Source organism: Callithrix jacchus, chromosome 1, assembly GCF_049354715.1.
Source record: "Callithrix jacchus isolate 240 chromosome 1, calJac240_pri, whole genome shotgun sequence".
NCBI classification, from domain to species: Eukaryota; Metazoa; Chordata; class Mammalia; order Primates; family Cebidae; genus Callithrix; species Callithrix jacchus.
Genome location: NC_133502.1, coordinates 140,554,195 through 140,571,624, shown reverse-complemented (window position 1 = coordinate 140,571,624; position 17,430 = coordinate 140,554,195). Strand labels below are relative to the sequence as shown.

Below are 17,430 nucleotides of genomic sequence, written 5' to 3'. Positions count from 1 at the left end.
GTGGGGAAGGGTAAAGAGCAGATGGCCTCTGAGAAGGTGACTTGAGTAAAGACCTGAAGGAGTGATGGAGTGAGCCAGGTCGATACTTGGGGAAAGAACATGCCAGGTGGGAGGAACAGCCAGTTCCCTGGGGGGGAGCTGGAGGGGCCACTGTGCTGGAATGGAAAGAAAGGGGAAAAGATGAGGTCAGAGAAGTAAGGGGGATGGTGGGTGGACCATCCCCAGGCCAGGCCCTGGGGAGAGATGAGAACAAGGGTTGGGGCAGAGGTGAGGGAAGTCTCTGGAGGAGAAAGGCAGGTCCTGTCGAAGGAAGGAAGGAAGGAAGGAAGGAAGGAAGGAAGGAAGGAAGGAAGGAAGGAAGGAAGGAAGGAAGGAAGGAGGGAGGGAGGGAGGGAGGGAGGGAGGGAGGGAGGGAGGGAGGGAGGGAGGGAAGGAAGGAGGAAGGAAGGAAGGAAGGAGGGAGGGAAGGAAGGAAGGAAGGAGGGAGGGAAGGAAGGAGAGAAAAGAATGAAGGAAGGAAGGGAAGGAGGGATTAGGATAAGGTGGGGTGGGTATCATAGCACCTTGTGGGTGCCTGCTCTTGGCTTTGCTGTCATGCACACAAGCACACACGTACACACACGTGCATACACACACCAACACACACACATATGCAGGGTCCCTCCTGTAGATGCATCTGTGCAGCTCTGAGAGCCAGGCTGGGACATGAGCCATGGAGCACTGGATCCTCTCCCATTCTCCCAGTGCCATCATGGACTGGTTGTGTGACCTGGATAGGACCCCTTCCCTCTGTGGGCCTCAGTTTCCCCATCTGTATAGGAGGCTTGGATCTGTGGGTATTGGGGATCCCCCCAGCTCTTCTTACAGCACTTTGAAGCCTCCTGTCATGGCCCTGCTCCCAGACCAGGCCCATCCAGGGCTCTGCAGATGAATGTATGGTCCTCAGCCTGGTAGTCCCAGCTTTGAGAGGAGCTCCTTACCCCTGCCTGGCCTACTCTTCCATTCAGCTCCAGGGATTCCAAGGGATACTGGCAGCACCCTGGTCTGGCTGGTCTTAGGTTTCCTCTCTCAGATGGGGTCCTGCAGTCTAGGAAGAGGTGGAGCAGCCAACTCAGGCCTGGCCTGGTGGTGCTGGCATCATCAGTGTGAGGAGGCCGGAGTCACTCTGAATAGCACAGCTGTTCCACACCCAACCCTGCGCTGATCTTACAGTAGGAACAGGGGAACCTCGAGTGACCCCAGCCTTCCTGTACATGGCAGCTCATACTGTGGCACTTAGCTCAGACAATGAAGCCAGCCCGCCTGGACCCAATATCTGCCCTGCCACTCACTAGCCATATGACCTTAGGTAAGATAATAGCTCCCACTTCACAGCGCTGCTGGGAGGATGACATGGGCGATGCCTGGCACAGGGGAGTTTGTGTGTGCTGCTATCGATGCCCATCTAACATACAGGGAAACTGAGGCTGGGGAGATTGGCTCAGTAAGGGGCAGAGAGCAGGGACTATAGCCCTTGTCAATGTGCCCCTGAAGCCTGCGCTTTAACCCAGAAACCAAGGAAGTGACCTTGCCTAGTTTTTGTTTTTTCAAAATTTTTAAATTTTTTATTTTTTGAGACAAAGTCTTGCTCTGTTGCCCAGGCTGGAGTGAAGTGGCGTGATCTCGGCTCACTGAAACCTCCACCTCCCAGGTTCAAGTGAATCTTCTGCCACAGCCTCCTGAGTAGCTGGGACTACAGACATCCACCATCATGCCCAGCTAATTTTTGTATTGTTAGTAGAGACGGGGTTTCACCGGGCAGTCTTGTTCACCCAGGAGAGGGGTTAGAGGAGCTCCAGCTAGAGGGAATGGCAGGAGCAGAGTTCGGAGCCCACAGAGTTCGGAGTCCCAGGCTGTTCAGTGTGGTTGCAGGGGAGTAGGCAAGGTAGGGAGTGGCTGGAGGTTCTGAGGGGGCCAGGGTAGGCAGTTGGGACTTTCATCTCTTAGAAATTCAGAGAAGACTGTTAAGCCAAGTAATGGCAGAGCCAGATTTATGCCTGAGAAGGGATCCTTTAACCTCTGTGTGGAAGCTGAACTGGAAGGGGAGGGACTGGGGGCAGGGGAGCAAGGAGAGGCAGCTGAATTGACACAGCTGGTGAAGGGTAAGGGAGGAGAGAGATGACCAGAAAAGAGATTCAGAAGCTGGAAGTTTATGGGCCTTGAGTCGGCTGTGGAAAGGGCAGAAGGTGTTGCCCAGGGCTGTGTCTAGGAACTAGGTAGGTGGTGGAGACATCAGAAAACAGTCTGTGGTGGAAAGACGGCTGCGGTATTGAACATGCTGAGTAGGAGAGGCTCATGGGACATCTAGGGAAAGCCAGGGATCTGGGTTGGAGACAGAGCATTTAAGCCCAGGGAGTGGCAGCTGAAGGCTTCAGGTGGACAAGGTAGCCCAGGGAGAGGTTACGGAGCCCTGCAGAGTACCTATATTGAGGGGGTAAGAAAAGGAGAAGAGGCAGCCAAGGCTCATGGCCTCCTTTGGCCCCAGGAGCCTGAATACTCAGGTCTTAACTGACTATGTGCCCTGGAGCCAGGCCCTTCTCTCAAGGGGTTCAGACAGGTCAGGATAAGTTAGAGAAGCCCATCCTCTCCCAGGCAACCTGTAAGAAAACCCTAGAGACCCTCCCTCTGCAGGACTTCTTGTAGCACTGAGTCCTGCAGCTTCAGCCCCCATCTCTGGCTTTGGAAATCTCTCACTCCTGCCCTGTTCTCAGCATCCCGCCTTCAGGATGAGGGTGTGCCCAGGGCATAGTTGCCTTTGAACATCTTCTCTTTCACCCTCCTTCCCTATATGATCTCACCAGCCTTTAAATACCATTACAGGCGCCATTAACAGCTTCCCAAATTAGATCTCCAGCCCAGTCCTGTCTCCAGACTTCAGACTCCCACGCACAACTGCGTACTGGACTGATTTTCATCCCAAGCCTGCTCCTCCCACACGCTTTCCTATCTCAGTAAACAGCAAGCTCAGTCTTCCAACTGCTCAGGCCAAACACTTTAGTCATCCCTAACTCTTTTCTCTCTCACACACCCCACATCCCAGCTGTCAGCAAATCCTATGGGTGTTAATCTGCAAAATGTATCCAGAATCCAGCCACTTCTCACCACCACAGCATGTTACCTTGGTTCCAGCCAAGGTGGTCTCGTTCAGATTATAGCAGGGGACTTCTGGTCTTCTGGCCTCTTCCCTTGCTCCCACTCAGCCCTGTGGTCTAGTATCAATACAGCAGCTGGCATTACCCTTTTAAAAAATGAGCCAGGGGGCTGGGCACGGTGGCTCACACCTGTAATCCCAGCACTTTGGGAAGACAAGGTGGCGGGTCACCTGAGGTCAGGAAATTGGTCAATATGGTGAAACCCCATCTCTACTAAAAATACACAATTTAGCTGGATGTGGTGGTGGGTGCCTGTAATCTCAGCTACTTGGGAGGCTGAAGCAGGAGAATTGCTGGAGCCTGGGAGGCGGAGGTTGCAGTGAGCTGAGATTGCACCACTGCACTCCAGCCTGGGCGACAGAGCAAGATTCCATCTCACAAAAGAAGCTATGCTTCATCGTTCACTCCTTTGCCCTAAACCTTCCCATGGCCTACAAGGCCCCACCTATCAGGTTCCCTTTGCTACTGTTCTGAGTCCTGCTATTCCCGCCATCATTCACTCCCCTACAGGCTGACGGCCTTGCTGTTCCTTCAAAGTGTATGGCGCGCTGCCACCTCAGAGCCTTTGCAATGCCTTTCCCTTGAATTTCCTTCCTTCCAGTATCTGCATGCGTTGTTTTCCCTGGTGCTCATACTATGTATATTAACTAGCAGAGAAAATAACATTAAAAATACATGAAAATGTGAAATTTTGAAAATATTTTGAAGTTGGTTTATAACCAATTTTGAAAATATTGGTTATAAACTCTACTAAAAAGTTTTAAGAGAGCTTTTCTGAAGCAAAGTGTAAGCATTTCTCCACCCGACCCCCAGGCTCGGTTCAGGGATACATACTGCACCCTAGTGGCCGCTAGAGAAAAAGCCCTGTCTTCTAGAGCAGGGGTTGGGGATTAACTGGTGTTTTCTGCTTTGGGACATGTGTAAACTTTCCTCCCACTGGGACTGACCTGCTGGGCCACCCTGCCCCAGGAACTCCAAGATGAGCGGTACAAATTGCCCCAATTCCAAGGCAATTTCAGTACGGTTTCAGGGGCAATTCCTATAGCTCTTGTCAAGGACACAGACCTGATAGGAATTTCAGATCCCTGGTTGTTTGCTGAGTGGTCTTGGGTGAGTGACCTAACTTCTCCAATCTTTAGTTTCCTCACTAGTAAAATGAGGATAAGAATACATACTTCATGGGGCTTTCTTCTTTTTTTTTTTTTGAGACAACGTCTCTCTCTTTGTGTTGGTCAGGCTGGCATGCAGTGGCACGACTTTGGCTCACTGCAGCCTCAGCCTCCGGGCTCAAGCAATCCTCCCACCTCAGCCTCCTGACTAGTTGGGACTACAGATGCATGCCACTTCACCTGGTTAAGTTTTGTATTTTTTGTAGACGGGGTCTCATTTTGTTGCCCAGGCTTGTCTTGAACTTTGGGCTCAAGTGATCCCCTTCTGCCTCAGCCTCCCAAAGTGTTGGGATTATAGGCGTGAGCCACTGTACCTGGCCTTTGTTTTTTTGGAGGCAGGGTCTTGCTCTGTCGTCCACGCTGCAGTGCAGTGGTGCAAATGTGGCTCACTGCAGCCTCCTGGGCTCACATAATTCCTGGGTGCAAGTGATCCTCTGCCTCTTGAGTAGCTGGAACTACAGATGTGTGCTACCATGCTAGTTTCATAGGATTTGAGGAGTAGAGATGGCTGTGGTGCTCAGCACATATTAAGTGTTCAATAGCTGTTACCTACTGTTAGAAAAGGTTCTTGGGAAAATGTGAGCAGATGAGGACTTTCAACTCCCTCACTGATGTGTCAGGCTTACAGCTAGTGAGGGGAATGTCAGTGGGGGTGGCCAAAGGCTCGACCCTTGTCTGAGCAGCTTGGCCACGGCTCTGTTCCGTTCTCCCTTCCCCAAGAGCTATTCTCTGAGAGCTGGACCTGGAATGGGCTCCAGAGGCTTGACTGTGCTGAGATGCCACGTGGCATTGGGAGACTCTCCTCATCTCTGACCCTGTCTACCCACCACCCTCACGATGGCTCTGGGAAGCACATGAGCAGGAACTATTATGTCAACTGACAGATGCAGAAACCGATGCCCAAACTGCCCAAGGACAGAGTGAGTTGAGGTAGCAACACAGACATACTAGCTGTCCAGCTAGGTTCTCTGCATATGCCTCTCCCAGAAGGCTGTGCATTATGAAGAATGACCTTGCAAAACCTGGGCCGAGGGCAGCCTGGGACACTGGGAAGGACTTCCCTCTGAGCTGTTTGGGAGGCTAGGAAGGAAAACGCTCCCTGTGTCCTGAGGATTCAGCCCCCTCCTGGTACAGGGTGTTTCTAGTGTGGCAGTGTGACCCCAGGGAACCAGTTCTTTCTGAGCTTGGCTTTGTAGGCAGAGGGACTGACCTGGCCTAGAGAAGCCCCTGGGGATCTTTGAGCCACGGGAGATGTATGGGACATCTGTGCTTAGGCCATGTGGGGAGTTTGGACTTTCTGTTTGTGTGTGAGGGAGGCTAATGAGGGAGGCAGGTCTGTCTTGGTGAAGGAGCTGGTCTGGCCGTCCCTCCTCGATTTTAGAAGAGGAGGCACAAGGTTCTCCTTAGGAAACAAGGTCTCCAGGCTTTCAGGCATAAAGCAAGAAGGCCAGCACCATACAGAAGGGATTCTCCCCTCAAACCTAAATCTATACGACTCCGTGATTGAGAGTTTGCCCCTCCCCCACAAGACTGACACTCCCCCTCCTTCTCCCCCTGCCATGTTCTCTGGCCTCTCCAGAGCAGGATCCAGGGCTGTGGCCAACAGCCCTGCAATCAGGAGGGCCTGCTTTCATCTCCACAGTCCCGCACACACCCACTATTGCATGTCAAGCAGGTAACACTTGAGAGCAGCCCGCCCTGCCAAACAGGCCAGAGGGAATTTCAGAGAGAAGAATTTGGTCTCTGGAAAGCTCTGGCCCATAAAAACTCTCCTGCTGAGTGTGGGCTGGAGCAGGGAGAGAAGTTACCACCTGATTCTCAGGGAGCAAGAGCTTGGGGTCCTGGTGACCTCCCTCCATGCATGGGCTGGTAGAGGCAGACGGGTCTTTCCCTCTTGCCTATGCTCATGTATACGCTTGTCCAATGCCACTGCTCAGTGAGGAATCCACCAAAGCAATGAGAAGCAGCTTCCCCTTGGTGATGGGAGGGGGGCTAGTTCTCCTGTTAACCTCTGGCATCCAATCCTACCTCCCTAATCTGAATCTCTTCCCCATCACCCTCACTTTCTCTCACCCGGATCACTTCTGTAGCTTCTTGGCTGAGCTTCTTGCCTCAAAGTAGCCCTCCAATCCCTTCTACATTCTTCTGCCTGAAGGACTGTTCTAGAACAGGGTGGGTAAAATAAAGTCCATGGTGAAATCTAGCCTGCTGCCTGTTTTTGCACAACTCACGAGCTAAGAATGTTTTTTATGTTTATAAATGGTTGGGGAAAAAAGTCTAAAGAATAGTTTATGACATAAAAATTATATGAAATTATTTCAGTGTGTACAAATAAAGCATGAGGACAGAGCCTTACTCTTTCATTTACATATTGTCTATGGCTGCTTTCACACTGCGATGGCAGAGTTGGGTGGTTGTAACAGAAACTATAAGAATCACAGTCTACAATATTTACTATCTGATCTTTTTTCAGTAAACATTTGCTGAATCTTGGTCTAGATCCTAAATCTGGCCATGCCACTCTGCTTAGGATTCTGGTCATCCCCTGTGGCTCTCCATGAGCTGACCCCTCTCCACCTCTCCAGCCTCATCTCCTGTCCCCCTAGTTGTCTGCCTGCTCTGGACAACCCTTCCTCAACCCATCCCCCCAGCCCTCTCTCATGCTGTTTACCTTCACTTGGTGTTGCCTCTTCCTTCTCCAAATGGCAGTCTACCATACCTCAAGCCTCAGCTCAAACGCTTCCTCTCATTTCACTTTCCCACAGGTGTCCGCCCCCAACCCCAAGAGCTAACCTGTTCCTACCACAACTTTGCAAAATATTCCTCTTAGGGCTCTTCAGCTTTTAATAACAGATTAATGACCTATTGGTGGCCAATCAGCCAATTCCACTAAAAACGTCTGTTCACATGTGCCCTCGCTGGATTATTAAATGTACAAAACCAGGCCGCATCTGCTTCCCACAGCCCTGGCACAAAGTTGGCAGAGGGTAGGCATGTAAATATTCACCAGAAAAAGCCTGGTTAGCATTCCACGGACCTTTTACTTGGCTAGTATTATGGAGAAAGATGTGAACATATTTTCTAGACACTAAGTATCATTTTTAGAACTTTGAGCATTGATGATGGATCAGGTATTGCCACATGTATTTTTCCTTTAATCCTCATAACCCCAATGAGGTCAGTGAAACTTTAATTCCATCAAATGGCAAGTTATGTGGCAGAGCTAGAATCAGAAGTCAGGTCTCCTGCCTTTTCTGATTCCGAGATACTCTCACTCATACTGTGCACCCACTGAACCACTGCTTGAGAGAGGTAACAGATGCTCATGGGCTCCCTGTTGTGTGTGGGTCCACTGACCTGCACTACATGGGCCCAGTTGGAGGTGGTTTTGTTTTCTGTCACTTCCTTCCAGTTGCCTGTTCCTGCTGCTGAACTTGATTGCTTTTGAAGCAGACTGGTGAGGACCAAAGGACAGCCCTGCTACAGGAGGAGGAGGATGGAGGAAAAAAAAAATGAAAACACCAAAAGGCACCTGTGCAATTAATTTTTATAATTTAATTAAGTGCTTGTTTCATGATTCTACTTCTCAGGTCGCCTATTGCTGCTCTGGGGCTTGTGGCTTGTTCTGGAGCAGAAGGAAGTTGCTGAAAGCTTGGCCTCCACAATGGAGGGGTGCAGATGCAAGGGTCATACTAATGTAACTATCAACACACCTGCCTTAAAGAAGCCTGAAGAATGCCTCCAGTGGGCTGCTGGGCATAAGCCCTGGACTGTCCATATACTTCTTAGAATATTTTAAAAGAGTCCAGAACTCAGAGGGAGGGAGAAACAATATGGCTGTAGAAGGTCTAGGGAAAAGTAACACAGGACAGCTGTCCATTTGCGACTCTTCAGAGAGGAGTTAGGTATATACTGAGACCAGCAGGTGTATCAGAGACCAGTGTAAACCTGGCAGAAGAACTTGCTCTATCTATCCCCTACCATCATGGGGGACGGCTAAACTGATTGCTACTGAACAGGTTCAGTGATATGGTATGAGAAGTGCCAGGGACTTAAGGAAAGGAATTCTGTAAAGCAGCCTGCCCTGCTTCTAGGTCTAGAACTGATCACGCTGGGAACCGCTAAAATAAGTTCAGCTAGACAGACCTATGAGAGGTTTTGGCAAAAGACTTAGGTAAGATGGCTGGATTTAAGACAACATGTGTGATTCCAGATATGGTATACCAACTCATTATCTGGCATTTCAGACTAGGAAATTCATTTGTGCTCCTAAAGAGTTTGATCAGTTTGGGTAAAGCAAGCAAGTTCTGCCTGATATTTCAGGTATTTTCAGGAGGACAAGTAAGTGGGACAACTGAGACTATGACTAAGTGGCATAAAGTTGGTTTCAGGCTAAAAGTCTGGTTTGTTCAAATAAAGCCCAATAGTCCCCCAACTCTCAGAGCAATCCAAGTGATGGTGTGAAGAGCCTCTTCAAATACACAGCTGCATACCTAGTGACCATACAATCAGAGATCTGGTCATAATGCAACACTTTATATAGACAGGAGTAGGCATGGGATTTCTGACACACTCATGCTTTGGATGTGTCAGTACAAGACAGTATGCAAGACTGTGATTCTGCCAGGCAGAGAGGAACAGGCATGATTTATCTGCTGGCAAATGAGTCTCCACTACACCTAATCATTCTTTTATCTAAGTGCATCTTGAATCTTCTTAGTCCTGGACATCAAAATAGTCAATTATTGGCTCCTTGGTTATTTTCTGTAAATTACCGCTCCCAGAATTCCTGAAAAAACAAAACAAAACAAAACAAAACAAAAAACAAAGAATGATCAATCTTTTCTTTTCTTCTTTGGGGGAATCAGATATAGGTCTTCAGAAAGTTAAGCATCAGCTGATCTACCATTTGCGAAGCTTAAAAATTTTGGGGGGTTTTATTCTTAATTTTTTCCTTCTGCACTTTGTGAACAATTGCTTAAAACTTTTTGTGTTTTGGCCAGGCGCGGTGGCTCAAGCCTGTAATCCCAGCACTTTGGGAGGCCGAGGCGGATGGATCACGAGGTCAAGAGATCGAGACCATCTTGGTCAACACGGTGAAACCCTGTCTCTACTAAAAATACAAAAAATTAGCTGGGCATGGTGGCGCATGCCTGTAATCCCAAGCTACTCAAGAGGCTGAGGCAGGAGAATTGCCTGAACCCAGGAGGCGGAGGTTGCAGTGAGCCGAGATCGCGCCATTGCACTCCAGCCTGCGTAACAAAATCAAAACTCCGTCTCAAAAAAAAACCAAAACTTTTTGTGTTTTTTCCCCTAGATTTACATATTACATGAGGAATTTTATTCTGTGATATAACAAATTATTTACACTTAACAGTGTAGAGATAACCTTTGACAATCTATTTACAGTATTTCATACATGATGATTGTTTTTCTCTGACTTTACAGTTCAATGAATGCTCAGTTAACAGCTTAAGCCAAGCGAGCATCTCATTTGTGAAGTTTTGATAGCGGGACAAACATGAGCTGGTGATTTGGAAATTTGCTAATGGGAACATGGGCATTTATGATAGTAATAGTATTCTCTCTACTCTAAAAAGTTTTCATAATAAAGTTTTATACAAAAATAAAGGGTTTCTAAAAAGTATGGCATAAACAAGCCACTAACTCCACATGGTTGTGTCTAAGCAGGACTGGACCCGACTGTGGCAGTGACTAAGAATACTCATCATGTTTCCATATGGACTTGCAGACTGTGCTGACCAGAACCCAGGATACCTGGCTCCTAGGGGTGGAGAGGGGCTGGTTGTGGGGAGCTATGTGGCCCCAGATGCTCTTGGTTGAGTCTGAGCCCAATGGGCAACACCTGGCTGTCTTCTTGTCCAGTCCCACGGGAACAGCAAGTGCTATGACCTTCATAGTGACCTTGTAAACTGCCCTAACCACTCTTCCAGAGGTTTTGTGAGGAATCGCAGAGAAGGTACTATTAGGGCTTCTTTGTGGAAAGCCAGAATAGGAGTAGGGACCCCTCTTTCTGGGCTTTGAAGTTCCTTTTAGCCACACTGCCTTGGTTACAGTAGGGCAGCAGAGAAGGAGCAGCACCTTGCCTTCTCTTCCTCTCCCTGACAAGCGACAAACAACTGGGACAACTGGGGCTATGACTAAGTGCCCTAAAGTTGGTTTCAGGCTGCAATTCTGGTTATCCAAATAAAGCCCAAGAGTCTCCCAACTCTCAGAGCTCCTTCCCTGCTCCTGTTGGAGAAAATATCTGGTAGACTTGCCCCTTGCCAACTTGGTTTTCTTTTCTCTTTAAATCATGAATATGTGTGTTATAAAAATTATTCAAACCATATAGAAGTAGGCAGAGGACCACAAGAAAGCACCATCCACCCCCGTCACTGACAATTCTCACCCCCAAAACCCACTCCATTTTCAGAGTAACTAATCTTAACTATGTGGTGCTTCAGTCTTAAACCATCTGGTATGACAGACTGAATCCACTTCCCAGTGTCACCATCTACACTGTGGAAATTACATCCAGTAACTGTTCACTCTAGAATCAAGCACTACGAACATCAAACTTAGGACCCCACTGTTGGGAACAAATGTGTCTGAACACCCCAATCAAACATTACATATTTGAACATGGCACCTCAAGGCCAGGCCTGAGGAGGCCACTAATGGCTGGTGCAGCCCAGGACAATTCAGGCCCTGCTGGCTTTTCTGGACAGACAGGTCCCTTGGAAAGCAGCTGGAGAATCTTACTTGTCTGATTGATGTCTGTGATGAGGAATTGGTGGTGGAGGCCGTGTCTGCATTTCCCTTTCAAGCACACCTGTCAGCGTGGTAGGAGGACAAATGGACTTCCCCCTGACAGAAGTCAAAATAGCAAGCATTGAAAAGTGAGAATCGTTTGTGGAGACAGAGAGCTAGACACTCAGCCCATGACTTTTTGGCAATGACACTGTTGAACACTGTCTGGTAGGAACTGTCTGCTCTCAGGCATGGCTACCTGCATTTAACACCCCCATCCCTTCCATCCACCTATGCCAGGCCTGTGGCTTGCTTCCTTTCATGTCAGACTTAAGTCTTCTTTATTGGGAAGTTCTTCCTATTCTCAGGTTCTGAGAGTGATCCTAGGTCCTGTCCCCTCCTGGTCACATTACTGCTTCAGTTTCCTCTGATGGCAAAAACACCATTCACAGGGGGTGCCTGGAATGAGTTCAGCATCCTTTCTGTTTTCCCCATGCCAAGAGGACAGAGCCAGGGAGAGGACTAACAGAGGAACAGGAGACTGAAGGAGAAAAGGGCAGATATGATGGGCAGGGCCCCTGTTCAGGCTCACAGGGTCTGTTCTTTTTGCCTGAAGAAATGCTGCTTCCAGCATCTGCTGACTGTAGGCAGATGTGACACCTCTGCATTTTGAGTGCCTCTGCCCTATGAATTGAGGCATAGGTTCTGCTCTTTGGCTCAGGCCTTTAGATTATCTTGGAAGTACCTGAGAAGCAGATTTTCCTTCTACTTTTCCAAGAGGGAGAGTTGTAATAAGAAAGACAAATATCGACAGACCCTGCTTCTTGGGTCCAGTCTGCCCTGCTTAGGACTTCCTCCTGTGATAGCAGGATCAACCTACCTGACGGCAGTGACCACCACATTGCGCTTTGGTTCACTGTCATAGCTCACGCTCTCCAGGCCATAAACTTGGGCCAGGTCATGGATGATCCGGCGGTGGTCTCTGTTCATGGGAGGGAAGCTGTGGCTTTTCCTACCATTCTTTCCCTGTATTGAGGGAAAAGATGACTGATCATATCATTCTGAAAACAAAATGCTTACAACTAATCTTACCACGCAAGAACAGCATGGATCAATGAGAGATGATTTTAGAGGTCCACAGCATACAGCATTTTACTAACTGCCAAGCAAGCCCAGAGGGGTTCGGGAAGATGTGCACTAATGTACTTCTTTCTTCTACTCTGTGAGCCGCAACAGCAGCAGCTGGACAGGGTTAGGGACAAATGGTAAGTGAACTGCGACTTAGGTAGACAGCGTAATGGTTCTTTTTGATGGGTCCCATAACTGGGGAGTGAGTGATATTCCCAAGAAATGTCTAAATAAATTAGATTTAAAAGACAAGAAAAGATTATTTCCTATAAAAGTAAGAATCATGAGTATTAGGCTGGGTGTGGTGGCTCACACCTGTAATCCCAGCACTTTGGGAGGCCAAGGTGGGTGAATCACCTGAGGTCAGGAGTTTGAGACCAACCTGGCCAACAAGGTGAAACCCCATCTTTAAAAAAAAAAAAATCATGAGTATTCAGATACAGACACACAAGCAGAGAAACACATCTGTTTGGGTTTCTTCGGAGAGGGACAAGGAATTCTATTTTCTTCTTCATGTTAGTATTCTGCTGGGAAGTGGTAACAGAAGGGCGGAAAGGAAGGGAATGGGAAGAGGGTAAGGAGCCTGGGAAGGAAAACCACCAGCATTAGATATGGGACTAAAGCAGCCATATTGTCCTTACTCACAGTCCCCTCTGATGGAAGAGGGAGGGAGCCAGTGCAGCACTGGGGACTTCTGACTAAACTCAAGACTTTTTCACTTAAAGCTATCTCCTTGACATCCCTGGCTGCCTCCAGGACAGGGGCATCCCTCTTTTGAAGGAGTCTATCCCACTGCTCTTCAGCTGTAGTGATATAACTTTTATCTTTCCCAAAGGGGACATTCCTGCCTTTGAATAATAAAGAACTAGTGGGCTTTCCTAGCATACAATAGCCCTTCAAAGATCTGAGGGCCTAGAGTGTCTTCCTAAGTGTCCTACACAGTCACTCGACTAGCACTATTGAGCCCCCTCACCCAGAGTTTCTTCATCCATTCTTAGGTACTTAGCCAGTATTTTTATTTACTGTTTTGTTTTGTTTTTTGAGACAGGGTCTCAAGCTGGAGTACAATGACTCAACCTCAGCTTACTGCAGTCTCAACCTCCTGGGTTTAAGCAATCTTCCTGCCTCAGCCCCTGGAGTAGCTGGGATTACAGGTGTGCACCACCACACCAGGCTAATTTTTTATTTTTTGCAGAGACAGGGTTTTGCCATGTTGTCCAGGCTGGTCTCAAACTCCTGGACTCAAGTGATCCACCTGCCTCAGCCTCCCAAAGTGCTGGAATTACAGGTGTAAACCATAGGGCCCGGTCTTTACTTACAGTTGTCTGCAGATCTTTTTTTTTTTTTCCTTGAGACAGAGTTTCACTCTTGTTGCCCAGGGTGGAGTGCAGTGGCATGATACCAGCTCACAGCAACCTCTACTTTCTGGGTTCAAGCAATTCTCCTGCCTCAGCCTCCCAAGTAGCTGGGATAACAGGCTCCCACCACCACATCCCATTAATTTTTGTATTTTTAGTGGAGACAGGGTTTCACCATGTTGGCCAGGTTGGTCTCGAACTCCTGACCTGAGGTGTGCTGCCCGGCTCGGCCTCCCAAAGTGCTGGGATTACAGGCGTGAGGCACCGCGCCCAGCTGACTGCAGAAAAGATCTGCAGTCAACTGTTCTGAACCAGGACAGGCTTCCACAGTTGTTATAATGGCTGTGTTTTGAGAAAGATAAGGATCCTCAAGGATCCTCAATGAAGCTGTGACTTTTTCCTACAACTACTCTAGGTGAACAGTGTTTCCAGGACTCGATTTTTTTTTAAATCAAGCTGGTCCTAGAGAAATGTCCAGTGGGATGTTTTGACTTCAACCTTATTCACGGCCTCCACGAGGGTTTCCATTTCCTTCTCAATGTCACTGACAAACTTTAAGTCCTTCCTGAAATGAGAAATCAGCACAGTTAATTTTATCTGTCCCTGCCCTTCTGAGAACCCCTTTCACCCATCCTCTCCCTGTAAAGTGGGGACAACAGACAATGCTGGCAGAAAAACTGCAGAGGTCAGGAACTGTCAGATTACAGAATGATGACTATGATGGAAGAAAGAACAAAAGAGACAAATATAAGAAAAGGGAAGATGAAAGGAGATGGCCAGGAGCTCCAGGAAAAAAATAAGAGCTGTTACAGCTCCAAGTGAGAACTCATATGAATGTGAGACTGGGGTAGATAGAGGTGGAATGAAGACCAGAGATCCTCCAATTCAGTCTAGTCCAGCCCCTGGGAGGCCCAAACTCTTATCACCACCCACCCAAACTCTTACCCCAACCACACCCCAAGTTCAGTTCTTTAAAGGGGGCAGTTTTGAGAAACCAAGAGAAGGATATTTATTAAACAGCACATAATCTCTTACAATAAACAAAACTGGCTTAATCACAGGAGGAGTACATATTAGTTATGACATCTCAAAAGATCTATCACTCTGACAAGCTACAATTAAGAAAGCAGGTAACAAGTTACATACCTGGCATCTTCTTTCAAACTATCACTGAATTTTGACCCTGAAGAACGTATATTGAAAGGATCAGAATCCTCACTGATATGAAATGCCTCTGCTAATCTCCTGAAAGTGAGAGAGAAGTATGCAAATAAAAAGAGTGGGAGGGAAGCTGAAACTATCTTACAGTAACGCCAAGTGCCTACGTATCTTAAACTCTTTATGCATCATTTATCTGTATTTTGGTAAACTGGATTACTAAGGAAAGAATAACAACAGCTTTGGTCATGACGTGGTATTGTCTTCATAAAAGAAAATGAAACAGATCTATAAGGGTCTGAGCAAGTCATAGCTGAGTACTGGGGACTTAGATTATTTGGGGAAGAGAAGGTTGCAGGAGTGGGATCACTGGGAATGGTAAATGGGGGATGACTTTCTCTGAGGCTCAGCTTAAAGATAAGGTATATAAAATAGACATACAAACGTTAAAATATATCATAGAAATCTAAAAAGTAAACAATTCCATTAACATATTTCATTCAAAAAAACTTCATTTTTATACATTTCTTGGCTGGGTGCGGTGGCTCACACCTGTAATCCCAGCACTTTGGGAAGCTAAGGTGGGTGGATCACTTGAAGCTAGGAGTTTGAGACCAGCCTGGCCAACATGGTGAAACCCCGTCTCTACTAAAAATACAAACATTAGCCGGGTGTGGTGGTGCCTGTAATCCTAGCTGCAAGGGAGACCGAGGCATGAGAATCACTTGAACCCGGGAGGCAGAGGTTGCAGTGAGCTGAGATCATGCCACTGCACTCCAGCCTGGGCGACACAGCGAGACTCTATAAAAACAAAAAAACAACGAAAATTTATTATTTTATTTTTATTGACCTATTGTCATTGTTTTTTTTTTTTTTTTTTTGAGACGGAGTTTTTGCTCTCGTTACCCAGGCTGGAGTGCAATGGCGCAATCTCGGCTCACCACAACCTCCACCTCCTGGGTTCAGGCAATTCTCCTGCCTCAGCCTCCTGAGTAGCTGGGATTACAGGCATGTGCCACCATGCCCAGCTAATTTTTTGTATTTTTAGTAGAGATGGGGTTTCACCATGTTGACCAGGATGGTCTCGATCTCTTGACCTCATGATCCACCTGCCTCGGCCTCCCAAAGTGCTGGGATTACAGGCTTGAGCCACCACGCCCGGCCGACCTATTGTCATTGTATACATATATATGAAGCACAGTTTGATGTTTCGGTACATATATACTATGCTGTTAAATGACCAAATTAGTGTATTAGGCATATTCATTACCTCAAGCCCTTATCAATTATTTGTGGTAAGAATATACAGAAGCCTCTTTTCTAGCTATTTTGTAATATACTATACCTTACTGTTAACTGTCATCACCCTAGTGTGCAAGAGAACACCAGAACTTATTGGTACCATCTAAGTGTAACTTTGTATCCATTGACCAACCTCTCCCCATCCTTCCCTTTCCATTCCATCCCCTTTTAGTCAGATCACCACTGTTCTACTCTCTGCTTCTATATTAATTTTTTTTAAGATTCTACATATGAGTGAGATAATGTGGTATTTGTCTTTCTGTGTCTGGCTTATTTCACTTAACATGATATCCTCCAGGTCCATCCAGTTGTTGCAAAGGACAGGGCTTCATTGTTTTTATGGCTGAATAGTATTCCATTCTATATATATACCCCATTTTCTTTATCCATTCATCCATGTTGACCACTTGAGTTGATTTCATATCCTGGCTACTGTAAATAGTGCTGCAACAAATGTGAGAGCACAGATATCTCTACTGATTTTATTTCCTTTGTATAGATACACAGTAACAGGATTGTTGGACTCTATGGTAGTTCTGTAGAGACAGGGTTTTGCTATGTTGCTGAGGCTGGTCTTGAACTCCTGAGCTCAACTGATCTGCTGGCCTCAGCCTCCCTTGCAGGATTATGGGCATGAGCCACTGTGCCTGGTCCTTTTCTCTATAATTTTTTTTTTTTGAGATGGAGTCTTGCTCTGTCGCCCAGGCTGGAGTACAATAGCATGATCTTGGCTCACTGTAACTTCTGCCTCCTGGGTTCAAGTGATTCTTCTGCCTCAGCCTCCCGAGTAGCTGGGATTATAGGCATCTACCACCATACCCAGCTAATTTTTGTATTTCTAGAAGAGATGGGGTTTCACCATGTTTGCCAGGCTGATCTTGAACTCGACCTCAGGTGATCCACCCACCTTAGCCTCCAAGTGCTGGGATTACAGGTGTCAGCCATCGTGCCTGGCCTTTCTCTATAATTTGAAGTAGCTGCCATTAGAATATACAAAACTGTCTCACCCCCCAAAAATAAGAATGTGAGGTAATGCACAGGCTATTTAGCTTGATTTAGCCATTCCACAATATATATATACACATCATGCTGTATTACCATAAATATATACGATTTTTATTTAATAAAAAATTTTTAAAAATTAAAAAAACTTTGTTTTTTAATGCCTCTCACCAGCATTATCTGGTTATCATTTTTCATATTATTATTTTGTTTTCATACTTGCTGTTTTAACAGCTCATAATCTTCTAATTATATATATCTCATAATTTAATCATTTCCCATTTAGGTTTTACAGGTCCCCAGTTTTTCAATATTATACATGATGTAATTAATATCTCTGTGCAAAAGGTTTTGAAAATGCTTCCAGTT

At 46.9% G+C, this 17,430-nt stretch overlaps 1 protein-coding gene across 5 annotated transcripts in view; it reads right to left on the bottom strand.

The window, feature by feature from the left end:
• Positions 1–7,895: 7,895 nt before the first annotated feature.
• The window catches only part of NFX1 (nuclear transcription factor, X-box binding 1), an 83,596-nt gene continuing 74,061 nt past the window's right edge, over positions 7,896–17,430 (bottom strand). For 4 of the 5 annotated variants that reach the window (XM_035307867.3, XM_035307874.3, XM_035307880.3 and 1 more), the window contains 5 exons: positions 14,746–14,844; positions 14,098–14,164; positions 11,994–12,139; positions 11,126–11,230; positions 7,896–9,149 (listed from right to left, as the gene is read on the bottom strand). In XM_035307867.3, the coding sequence (XP_035163758.2) occupies positions 9,077–9,149; positions 11,126–11,230; positions 11,994–12,139; positions 14,098–14,164; positions 14,746–14,844 (490 nt within the window). In that variant the 3' untranslated portion in view covers positions 7,896–9,076. Of the gene's footprint in view, positions 9,150–11,125; positions 11,231–11,993; positions 12,140–13,928; positions 14,165–14,745; positions 14,845–17,430 lie in introns of those variants that run through there. The other variant, XM_035307891.3, reaches the window with a different exon arrangement.